The sequence below is a fragment of the Macaca thibetana genome, chromosome 17 (assembly GCF_024542745.1).
Source record: "Macaca thibetana thibetana isolate TM-01 chromosome 17, ASM2454274v1, whole genome shotgun sequence".
Lineage (NCBI taxonomy): Eukaryota > Metazoa > Chordata > Mammalia > Primates > Cercopithecidae > Macaca > Macaca thibetana.
The window spans coordinates 6,062,596-6,075,594 of NC_065594.1; the positions used below are offsets into that span (position 1 = coordinate 6,062,596).

The following is a 12,999-nucleotide window of genomic DNA, read 5'->3' on the forward strand; positions in this document are numbered from 1 at the left end:
TTGATTGGGTGCCATAGCTGAGGACATGGGAGATAAGCCTCAAATCCATCCTCCTGACCTACTAAAATTAGGGGTTTATATATCAGGAAGAAATGTAACCATACATTTAAAAAACAGGAATTAGGGAGAGATAAGAAAGGGGAGTTGGTCAACAGGAAACAGGTGGTCTTAGGCAGTCATGATGGGTGAGGAGTCTGACTTCTCATGGTCCAGATGAGATGACCTAGGAAGTTTTAGCTTTTTAATACTACCTGGAAGTCCTGATGGATGGTTGCCTGAGAAAGCAATTCAGATAAGACAAATGTAACTTGCTCAGGTTTCAAGACTCAGAGGGTCAATTTCTGTGTTTATTCAAAGAAACCATAAACACCAGTTCTGTGGGACAACTGGGGTGATGTCACAGTGATGGCCTTTCCTGTCTCTTAATCTGGTTAAGTGGCCTCAGGTTTGTGGCTTTTGTCTCCTCTCTTGCTCTTGGTACATGTGGACTTTCTGCCTTTCCTCTCTCTCCTCATTTCAGTGAAGAGAGAAGTCAGAAATATGGCATGTATTATTTTTCTATAAAGTGAGATTATACTGTACATAGACCTTCAGGATCTATAAAACTCACTACAGTAATTCACTGTTCGTTGCATTTTAGCTGATTCTGTCACATAGAAATTTTAGGATAATGAAAATTCCTGGAAAATTATCAATTTTCAAGGGAATTAAAATTCCAGATTTGTTAAAATGTGAATATGAGCTTATAAAGAATGTCTTTTCAATTTTCAGATTGTGAGCCATGCCTTTGGTGAAGAGGAACATTGAGCCCCGGCACTTGTGCCGGGGAGCTCTGCCTGAAGGAATTACCAGCGAACTTGAATGTGTGACCAATAGTACTCTTGCCGCTATCATACGCCAGCTGAGCAGTCTGAGTAAGTCATCTTTTTTCTGATTACCAGTGACATTACCTTTTTGTTAGCAAATTGATTTTAATGGTTAAGTATTGTCCAAAGAAGAGATTGCAGCTTTAAGGAAAAGATCCTTTCTCCTTCTGTATGTCCCAGTGTGAAATTGACCACTGCACCCATACTGGGCTTGTGATGCTTAACTTCAGGCAATGAAGATGTGATGCTGTTACCGACTCAGAAATTGTTAGATAAGATCAAATGTGCAGATTTAAAATAGTGTTAATTTTTAAAAGCTTTTGAAAATGAAGATAATTGGTAGTTTTTTTTTAAACTACCGATTATGATGGAATTATTTGTTAAACTTGAGTAGGACCAATTGTTTTGTTTTTTAAGTGTAGTAGATTGAAAACTAGTTAACACCTGTGATATGCCTGGCACATAGTACCTACTCAACAAGTATTTGTTGATTGAATAACATCCCAAATGAACCATAGTGTAAAGCCAAACGATAGATTTGCCGATTTTAACCAACTAAAAGTTAAAATGCAGATACTGACTTCCACATTGAGGTGAACAGCTCAGCTGATTATTGTATGTATGGTACCAGGTATGTATTTGCACGCGTAGATGTATGGCAAATGCAAGCATAGGAAGAAAAGGCTGCTTCTTATTCTAATTTTGAATATTAACATTAAATATCCGAAGAATATTTTATAAGACTCAAATATGCATGAAAATGCTTTTTCCTTCAAAGCTTTTTGAAGTTGCACTATTTTTCCCCTAACTTTTACATTTATTTCGTGATCTCGTTTTCTCACTTCATCCTACTCCTTTTCAGTTTAGATGGTTTATGTGGCATTTTTGGTGACAGGTTTTCACAGTTAAATTTTGCAGAAACTCTGTTAATAACTAGAAAATCTTCCATGAAATGTCCCATATTGGTAGCCTCAAGCAAAGGGCAAAATTTTTTTAACTCAATTACTTTTATTTCTTTTGAAGAAACGCTGCAGATAAGTATTGGTTTCTTTAATAGAATTGTACTATATTGTTACTGATATATTTTTAATAATATCTATAATCATTAGCTAAGGCAAAAGTATGTAAGGAAATTACATAAAATGTTTTAAAATAAAATTTTTCTGGAATCTAAGCTCTATTATAATTGATTTTTGGTAGTGGCTACTGATAAAAATATGCAAATTCACATAATTACATGAAGACTCCTTATAAATTATTGAAGGGTAAAATTGTTTTTGTTTGTGTTTATTTTTGTAGGAATGCTTTTAGTCTTTTGTTTTGATGGCTGAAATGCCTGTTGGCACAAAGTGTAAGTGATGAAAGCCAACATAACTGTCAGAGTTTTAATAATCAATCTGTATCTCATGCTATAATATTCAGCGGAGTGTTGTATTAGTTGTGTTTATGGTGTTTGCTTGGCCACAGTCTCCTGTAAGTGAATCTGCCCACACAGTATGCCTTGTTCTACATGGCCCTTCTGGTAAATTGAATAGTAATAGCCCCTCCAGATATGTCCATGTCCTTATCCTTGGAACCCGTGGATGTGGTATGTTATGTGTAAGAGGGAATTAAGGTTGCTGTTCTTCCTGGTTTACCTGGTTGGGTTCAGTATAATCCACAAGGGTCCTTTAAATGGGAAAGGAGGGAGGTAGAAGAATCAGCACCAGGGTGACGTGATGTGGGAAAGACCCAGCTGCCATTGCTGACTTTGAAGATGGAAGAAGGGGCCATGAGCCAAGGAATGCAGGCAGACTCAAGTAGCTGGAGAAGGCAAGGAAATTGATTCTCTCCTGAAGTCCCCAGAAAGAACACAGATCTGCCGGTACCTTAGTTTTAGCCCAGTGAAATTCATTTCTGACTTCTGCCATCCAGAACTGTAGGATAATCATTTGTGTTACTTTAAGCTGTTACGTTTGTGGTAATTTGATACAACAGCAATAGGAAACCACTCTAGCTTTGGTTATGTTTTGTACCACCCTATCCACTGTAGCCTCATGATTGGACCACGGGTGGGAACCTGCCTAGTGGATAGTCAGTTCTGAGTTAGGCTACTGCAGTGCATCTCAGCCTGGCTTCTCTATCAGAATCACTTGGAGAACTTTAAAACAGGATGCTAGGAATCACCCCAGAGATTGTGCTTCTGGTAAGCACCAGAGGTGACCCACAGAATTAGATACACACGTGTCTAGATTGAAACGATGAGCTGGGTCAGTCAGATCCTTTCAGGAAGTTCGAACTAAGAAATGCAGTGAATTTGCTGGTCTCTTATGGGACCTACAGCTAAAATGTCATCTGGGGCTGAAAAAGCCATAATGACCACCTGTTAGGCAAAGTTGTGGGAGGGGGCAAAACCCAGGAGGAAACTGAAGGAAGCCAGTTGGTGAGGAAAGGCAAAAGAAGGATGTACAAAGAGAAGCAAGAGCGTGAGCGAGACCGCGAGGCCCACAAGGTGGAGGCAGCAGCTGTTTCTAGACCTGCCCAGGATGGCTTTTCCCTCCCATTTGCCGTACAGGGCTTGGGTGTCCTCACAGTGACCCTTCCTCACTTCAGGTTCCTTGAGTGCATCTGGGGCTTACAACCCAGAGAGCCTTACAGAAGGCACAGTGATATATACTGCCAAGGATGTAATTTTGGAAAATGAAGATAACTGAGTGCAATGAACTGTGTCTCCCAACAATTCCGCATTGAAATCCTAATCGTGATTGTGATGGTCTTTAGAGCTAGGATTTTGGGGAAGTAAGAATTCATGAGGTGGAGTCCTCATGCATAGGATTAGTGCCCTTATTAAAAAGTCCTGAGAGAGACACCTTGCCCCTTTTGCCTAGTGATGCCATAGCAATGAGGCACTGTCTTGAAGAAGAGAGAGCAACCCTCACTAGACATCAAATCTGTTGGCACCTTGACTTTGGAATTCCCAGCCTCCAGAATTGTGAGAAATAAATTTCTATTGTTTGTAAGCCACCTACTCTGTGGTCTTCTGTTATAGTAGGTCAAATTGCCTGTGACACTGAATTACTGATTGGTGATAGAATATCAAAGTAGATTATCTGAAGTTTATGAGTGTTTATTCATTCAGCTCCCCTCTAAATACAGGAGACAGCAAATAACTTTGAATTGGGTTCTACTTAGAAGTTAACCACATTTATAATTTAAAAAATACTTGGTAAGTCACATCAACAAGATTATAAAGTAGGAAACAGATATGCAGTTATTACAACCTGCTGTAAGACAGCACTAGCACATGGTAAATGACATTAATGTTTTGCATGAATCTTTAGTTGTTTGTGGTTTCCCACTGGGTATTAATATATTACAGGGGATGAGGAAAGTTATATGCAAATGTATATGAGCTCAAGTTGTTAGGAAGAATAAGAGAATTTAAAGGAATGTTTTATGTTATTTTTAAATTTTGTAATAATTCATCAGGTATTTAAAGAGATTTAGGAATGTATGAACCTATAATATTAAAAGTCTTCTTTTACAGTGTATTCATTCCTATGATAAAGTCAAGACATAATCATTTTTAAAATTCCTTTGAGGACCTACCTGGCCATTATTCAGTGGGTTCAAATGAGAATGGATCATCTGAATCCTCCTCACTTCCCTGCTCACCCCCACACCTGTGTCACTCGCCTCCCACCCTTATCTCCACTCCCCACAGTAGAAAATCATTTTCAGGTACAGATTGCGATAGATGATGTATAATTATCTGCTTCCTATAAGTGATACAGAGGGGGACTAGACTTTCTTTACATGTGTATCTTAAGGGAAACACCAGCACAACTTAGGGATTTGCCTTGAGCCTACACTGGTCATCACTGCTTGAGCAGCGGGGACTTGCTCTGGGAGACCTACTGTGAAAACCAGGGCACCTAATTGTTCTAGGGAAGGAAAAACAGACCAGGACACCACAGGGAGTTTCTTTGGTGTTTTCTAAATAGGAAGAGAATTACCTGATCTTTCTGATTCTTGTCACATTTATGGAGACAGTTCAGGGTTATGAGGATTTAAATGACTTTGCATAAAGCAAGAAAAGTATCTGGTCTTAGATAGCTAATGGAATTCTGAAGGTCCTACAACTTTACATAACTTTTGGGAAATCTGTAGGTTTTTAGCTCTGGATATGCTTTTACTACATCCAGATCAGACACTTGACTTCAAGGGCCAGAAATTTGTCAGCGTTAAATTTTTAACAGGCTTTTTAGGGAATTGAAATCTTTCCAGTGAGACTATATTGAATTTAGTAACAGTCATAGGGATGAAAGAGAGGAAATTTGTAACATGAATGACCATATAGTTTAAAAAGATCACCAGTTTCACAGGTTTGTCCGATAAATTTTTTTAAGTCTTTCTTAATTTTCAGATTTTTTTCTTTGAGTGTTACCTCTGATACAGTACAGTGTGAGCAGTCAGAGTGGCCGGGGGAGGAAAGCCGCTTGCCAGACAGTTTTAGGTGTGGTACTTGGTTTTCCAGCTAGGGAATTTCATTATCTTTTTCTTCAAATAATGACAGTTTAGTGTAGCAATTAACATTAAACTAGGAATGCTGTTTCATCATTTTCCTTGATTAATCTGAATGCTCTTGTTCCTGTCAGCTAGTTGGTCAATTAAAATCACAGTATCTTGTAATCAAATTCCTACTGATATTGTGATGTAGTTTCAATATAATTTGCTTAAAAAGGAGATGACATTTTTGCCAAGATGACATAAATACTTCATAAGTTTGATTTTGCTACTTTTTTTTTCTTTGTTCTTGTGATAATAGCTGTTTCTCCCTCCTCCCCCTTAAAATTCTTCTCAGGATGTCACAAAGAAAGGAGTTAGAACTTTAGTGAGCCCTGCCAAAAAAAAAAGTTTGGGTACGTTAATGGTACTATTACGATAACATAGAACATTTAGCACAGAAACATACAAAAGAGTCAACTTTACAAAATTCCATTAATCAGAAAAAATTATTTGTAATACTTTGAACATATCTTTATACAGATGGTATCTCATTGTACATATAGTTTTATAGCCTGTACTTACTGTATAGTAAACGTACGTGTTGATTCTTATAAGACACATTTTTGAATAGCTGGAGATTATGATATTGATACACCATAATTATTTAACCATTTTACTAATGTTGGACATGTTTATTTGTAGGGGAACACTATTATAAATTCTTATTCAAAATAATTACATACATCTCTGGTTATTTTTGATTTTTTAAAAAAAGATTTCTTATGCCTGAGGAGTCATCAGGCTTCCTCATAACAAGCAAAGATAGTCATCACAAATAGCCCACAATTCTGTGACTCCATTAATTTTAAATATGCTTCTCTCTTTATAAATCATTATAAAATCTATTTTTATTTAATTTTCACGTGTGGAGTAATTGTACAAATGAGAAAGGAAGTCTGTGTTCTTCCGAAAGGTTTCTAAGTGATTGTTTTTATTAATGCTCCTTAAGATAGACGTTGTGTTTCCCACTAAACCAAATGCCCTCTCATACATTGGCTTTATATAAGTGGATCTGAAATTTGGAGGTGTGTTAAGTGACATAAGTGCAGTTCTACTCAGGATAGAGATTTTAGTATTTTAAAGGCATGCGCTGAATAAATTTCTTGGATGATTTAGCCAAACAAGATTTTGGGGGAGAAGAGGAGGATAAAACATGGGTTTTGAAGGAACTAGATTGTAAGTACATTTCTATACAGTTTGAGGCTAGGGTTGTGGGCAAGTTAAGATAAAATATATTGAGGTATCTGGACAGAAGTTGACTGGAAGGAACACAGCAAGAATTTAAGAATATTTAATGCTGTGAACTTCGTTTTTGCATCTCTCATGAACAAAGAAAGCCAGTGCAGGTAAGTAAAAAGTAATGTGTACTTAGGAAACTAGAAGATAGAATTCTGTCAGCAGGAGAATTGAAGGCAAGTATAAAAGCCCCACCACCCCGACAAAAGGCAGTATTATAGGGGATTTACAGACTCTCCTGACCCACCGTGTGACCCGGAATGTCAGAAATACTTTCTTAAGGGTATTGTAGAAGTAATTATTAGTTAGGTTGTTTTTTATTTTTCCTTCCTCCATATGGATTTTAATACAGCAAGATTTAATGCATCATAATTCTTAAGAGCACAAGTTAGAGCAGTTCTGGCTATCACTAAATTTATCTGGCTTTATCATCTCTCTCGTTGTATTTCATAGAATTATATCTCATATCAGGTACATGATTGTGATTATCAGCAGCCTAAAGTAGTAGTCTTCCTTAAAAGACCCCCTTTTAAAAAGGGAGTAAACATTCTCCGCTTTAATCTACTGTTCTTTTACACACATTGTCTGGCAAAATAAATATAAATATGAGATAGGTGGAAAAGGAAAAATATATGACCTGTAATCAAGAGAAACAGAAGTCAGTCAGGAGAAGCAAGACCCACAGATGACTCCAATTTGGGAAATAACTGGTAAGTACTTTAGAGTAGTTATGAAGAATTTATTGAAGGGGTGTCCCGTTTCTGGTCTGGCTTTATAGAACTTGGAAGTCACTCATGTCTACACAGTAAGAGGAAGCTCAGTAATCTGAAAACCAACCTTTTGAAAGATCCATCAAAGAAATGAAGTTACAGGACAAACTGATGCCCCCAAATCTGGAAACACAGAAACCCATGAACAGAAAGCCTTGTGGGAAGCATTTCAGGGTTGCAAAAACTTGGTGAGTTGCTGGAGGCTCAATGAGGACAAGTTTGAGAGTTAGAAGCTCCAGAGAGGCCCAGTCAGAAGGGCTTCCATACTTGTGTATTTTACTGTGAGCAACCTTACCAGGTTCTTACACTGAAGACTGGAGAAAAATCTCTGTTCGTCCATTCAGGGGAGAGGGGAATGGACTTTAAGCCCAAAACATCTGGGCATAGTGGCTCACACCTGTAATCCCAGCACTTTGGGAGGTCGAGGCGGGTGGGTTATGAGGTCAGGAGTTCAAGACCAGCCTGCCCAAGATGGTGAGAACCCATCCCTCCTAAAAAAATACAAAAATTAGCCAGGCGTGGTGGTAAGCGCCTATAATCCCAGCTACTCGGGGGGCAGAGGCAGAGAATTGCTTGAACCCGGCAGGCGAAGGTTGCAGGGAGCAGAGATTGCACCACCACATTCCAGCCTGGGCAACAGTGTCACTCTGTCTCAAAAAACAAAACAAAACAAAACAAAAAACAGCAACAACAACAAAAATGCCCAAAACATTTGAGTCTTTTTAACCTGCCTGCCCTCCAAAGAAATTATTTCAGCAGAGTCTAACAGACTGAGATTTTACCAGAGCTTAACAGACCTGGTTAGAGGGAAATACACAACAGCTCCAGTCCCTTCTGGTCTTCCTGCCTAACCTGAGGGGAAGTGGGAGTGAGACCCAGGGTCCCAGGCTCATTAGAAGACTGAGACCCCAGTCATAGGACTGTGGAACACTCCCTTTCACACCCAGCCCCCCACCCCCTGACACCTTACTAGCCCAGCACTAAGGGCCTGTGTACTGGGATTCCTTTCACCTTGTGTGTCATGTCTGGTTTTCATCAGAAAATTACAAAGCGTACTAAAAGGCAAAAAACACAGTTTGATGGGACAGAGCTAGCATCAGAACCAGATTCAGATATGGGAGGAATATTGGCATTGTCAGACCAGGAGTTTAAAAGAACTGTGATTAACATGCTGAGGGATCTAATGGAAAAGTAGACAACATGCAAGGACAGATAGGTAATGTCAGAGAGATGGAAATTATAAGAATCAAGAAAAATATATTGAATGTAGTGCAAAAGTCGAACAACGTGTGAGGAAATAGTTTCAGCAGAGAAATGGAAATCATTTTTTTTTTTGTTAATGCTAGAACTGAAAAATACAGTATCAGAAAGAAAGAATTCACTTGTGGGGACCTAATAGCAGACAGGACACAGCAGAAGTGATTGGTGAACTTGGAGACAAGTTAATAGAAATTATCTAAACTGATTCACAAGAGAAAATGAATTTAGAAAGAAGGCAACAACAAAAGTTTAGCGCATCCAAAGTACGGGACCATATCAAATGGTCTGACACATACATAATTGGAATTCCAGAACAAAAGGAGAAAAAGAGAAGGAATAGAGCAGAAGAAGTAATGGAAGATAAGTTTTGAATATTGATGATAGATATCAACTAACAGACACAAGAAGCTCAGCAAAGTATAAAGTATACAGAAGGTATAAAGTATACAGAAAGTATAAAGAAAACCACATCATAATAAAATTGCTAAGGAGGCCAAGGCGGGTGGATTACTTGAGGCCAGGAGTTCGAGATCAGCCTGGCCAACATGATGAAACCCCATCTCTACTAAAAATACAAAAGTAGGCTGGTACCGTGGTGCATGCCTGTAGTCCCAGCTACTTGGGAGGCTGAGGCATGAGAATAGCTTGATCCGGGGAGGCAGAAGTTGCAGTGAGCTGAGATCATACCACTGCACTCCATCATAGGCAACAGAGCGAGACTGTAAAAACAAACAAACAACAACAAAAAACCAAAAAAATTTTTGCTAAAGGAACAAAGGTAAAGAGAAAATCATAAAAGAAGCAAGAGGAAAAGTATACATTATGTAAAAGAAGGGAACAATGTTAAGGATGACAGCTGACTTGTCATCAGAAACATCAGACCAGAAAACAGTGGATAAGTGCTAAAAGAAAGAAAATTGTCATTCTATAATTCTATAGTCGGTGAAAATATCTTTTAAAAATGAAAGACATTTTGTTCAGACAAAAATCTCAGAGAATTAGTCTTCCAGCAACCTGTACTACAAACAATTCTTATGCTGCAGGGAAATGATACCATTTGGAAACCTGGATCTGCAGGGAGTCCAGATTACCAGAAAAAGTAAATAGGGGATTAAATAGAAAAGGTCATCAATAATTAGGTCTATGTCTTCTTAAAAGACTAGTAACTGTCTAAAATTTATGGCATTTATAATCTATGTGACAGTAAAATATGTGGCAGTAAATGCTGAGTGTGAAAGTGATAGACTTACACTATTGTGTTTTACATTGTTTATGAAATATTATGTTATTTGAAAGTAGAGATGAGTTAAGGGCACATAGTATAATTTCTAGTAACCATCAGGAATAACATACAGATATCAAGCAAAATCCTAAAATAATGATTTGATTATCCCAGAAGACAAGAAAGGAAGAACAAAGGAAGAAGAAACAGAAGGGCTAAATGGAAAACAGTCAGATGATAGATTTAATCCTAACCACATCAATAGTTTCTTTAAATAGAAACATTTTAAACTTTCTCTTAAAAGGCAGAGATTATCAGGCTAAATTAAAAAGTGAGACTAAAATACTTGGATTTTGAGGATGAAGACACTGATTTAAAGAAAGTTAATGAAAAAATATGCCCTGCAAATGCAAGATGTAAGAAAAAATATGCCCTGTGAATACAAGATATAAGATATGGTTTTGTGAATGTTAGATAAAGTAGACTATAAAACAGATAAGCCAGGACCTTTAATGGTGGTAAAAGAGTCAAGAACACAGAGCTTTAAATGTATGTGTACCTAATAAGAGGGCTGCAAACTACATGTAATAAAAATAGAACTGAAGGGCGAGGTAGGCAAACTCAAAATCATAATCGGAGATTTTAACAAGTACCCCTCAGTAATTGAAAGAACACGTGGACAGAAGATCTGTAAGGATATAGGGGGTTTGAAGAATATACCAGCCAATCTGACTTAATTCATCTTTGTATACCAAACTCCCAAGTTGTAGAATACACATTCTTTTAATTTCCCATGAAACATATACCAAAACGGGACATCTGATAGGCCATAAAATAGTAAGTTTAAAAAGATTAATATACAGAGGGTGATGATAATGGGATAATTATTATCTTTTTAGATAATTCTCAAATATTGGAAAATCAAACAGTATTTAAAAATTAATCCTCGGGTCAAAGAAAAACTCAAAAGGGAAATTAGAAACGATTTCTAACCATGTGGTAATGAACACAAAATACCAGTGTATTTGTGGGATAAGTGTGTAGAGAAAAATTAGTAGCTTTAAATGGTTATGTTAGAAAAGAAGAAAGATTTAAAGTCATGAGCCCATGCCTCAGGTGGGCCCTTGGTGTTGCTCTGCACTCCTGTTGTAATCTCTGTGTTAGTTTTTGTGCTCCTAGTTGCCTATTTCATGTCTTTCCACCTCGTACCTCCCTACTCTGCTGATGACTGTGCTTCTTATTTCACTGGTAAAAGAAAAGCAATCAGAGGAGCAGTAAAGGTCTCCCTCTGACACATTGCACACTGATAGGCCCCGTACCCATGTGTCCTGCTCACCCTCCCTTAAATGGACGGACTGTTCCTGCTCCTATCCAAGCGTCTCCTCCAGCTGAGCACTGGATTCCATACCCTCAGGCTCCTTCCAGGCTACATGCACCTTCTGTCTTCTCTGTATTTTCTTTTCCCCTTCTTTCTGTGTCATTCTCATCAAGTATAAATATGTAAAGAAATCTCCCAATTTGAGTACATTTCAAATCATCCTCTCTCTCTCATCCATTTCTTGCTCCCACAGCAAGATTCCTTGAAGGATGTATTCATAGTCTATATCCCACATTGTCTGTTGTCCCCATTGAGATTTCGTCACACTCATGCTTTTGAAACTGCTCATTGGCATGGCCAGTGACTTGCATACTGCTAAAATCCAGTGGCCAGGCTCCCTTGTTACTTCATCTGTGACTGGCATGCGACTCAGAGATAACTGCCTCCTCTGGAGAAACTCTCTTCACCTGCACAGTGGTCTGCCGCCCCACTCTGGTGTTTTTCCTACCTCACAAGCTGTTCTTTGTCTCCTCAATGATCTTCCCCACTTGGCTCTTCTCTGCCTGTTCTCATTTACTAACTGACCTCATCAGGTCCCATGGCTCAAAATAACGTCTTTATGCTGATGATGTTCAAATGTATGTCTTCAGTTCTGACCTATCTCCTGGTTTCAGACTTACATACAACTATACAACTGTCCACTCAATATCTTCACTTGGATTTCTAATAGGTATCTCTAATCTCACATGTCTAAAACTGCAACTACGATTTCTTTCTTTCCCAGCCATCCCCCATCTGTCTTAGCAAGTGGAAACTGTCCTCTTACAGTGCTTTTGATTATCTTCTTTCTCTCATATCAGAGACATCCAGTCCAATAATGAATGAGGTCAGTCATCTTCAAAATGTATAGCAAATCTGTATGCCTGTTAGCTGCCCCGATGTCACTATTCTGATCCAAGTCAGGATGCCTCTCGCCTTCTGTCGGATTTCCAGTCACTCCCCTCAACCCCCTCCCCAACACAAAGGGAAGGGCATCCGTTTCTCTGTCCTCTTCTTCTGCCCTTTTCCCCATCACTTGCTGGGCTTTAGCCACACTGGCCTCCTTGATGTTGCTCATATACACCAAGCATGTATTTGTCTTCTGTCTGGAAGGTTCTTGCCCTAGATATTCATCTTCCTCCTCTTCAGTCAGTTGATACAATCTCATCAAAGAGGCCTTTTGTGACCACTGAAATACCACCACCCACTTCCTTCCACTCTGTTCTCTATAAAAAAATACGGCTTTGTTTTCCCCGTAGTGCTTATTTTCACCAGTCACATTGCTTGTTTATTGTCTGTTTTCCTCAACCGTAATATACCCTTCATGAGAACAGGGCCTGTGTCCACAAGTGTATTTCTTCAAACAACAAGGACAAGGCCTGATACACAGTGGATGCTTGAATATTTGCTGAAAAAATGAATACACTTAATAATCAATGTCTGTTCTTAAAATGCTTAGAAAGAATATTGTAATGAAGTATTTTAAAAGTTAATTGTAGTTAATTATGGTTGACGTTTCTTTTTATTTTTCTGAATTTTTCAAATTTTCCATCATGAGCATGTGTTTTATAATCAGGATGGTAGCAGTAGAGTCTTTAATTGGACTATGGGTCATTTTTCCTACTGTTTACTTTCCTGTATTTTCTGTATTTCTTACAATAAGCATGTATTGCTTTTATAGGAGAAAAAATACTTTTAAAAAAGAGGGAAAAAACTTTAAGCCCAATATTATGACTTGTT

At 38.2% G+C, this 12,999-nt stretch overlaps 1 protein-coding gene across 9 annotated transcripts in view; it reads left to right on the forward strand.

The window, feature by feature from the left end:
• The window catches only part of WASF3 (WASP family member 3), a 133,008-nt gene that overhangs the window by 86,469 nt on the left and 33,540 nt on the right, over window positions 1-12,999 (forward strand). For all 9 annotated transcript variants that reach the window (XM_050766873.1, XM_050766872.1, XM_050766871.1 and 6 more), the window contains one exon: window positions 772-914. In XM_050766873.1, the coding sequence (XP_050622830.1) occupies window positions 782-914 (133 nt within the window). In that variant the 5' untranslated portion in view covers window positions 772-781. The remainder of the gene's footprint in view (window positions 1-771; window positions 915-12,999) is intronic.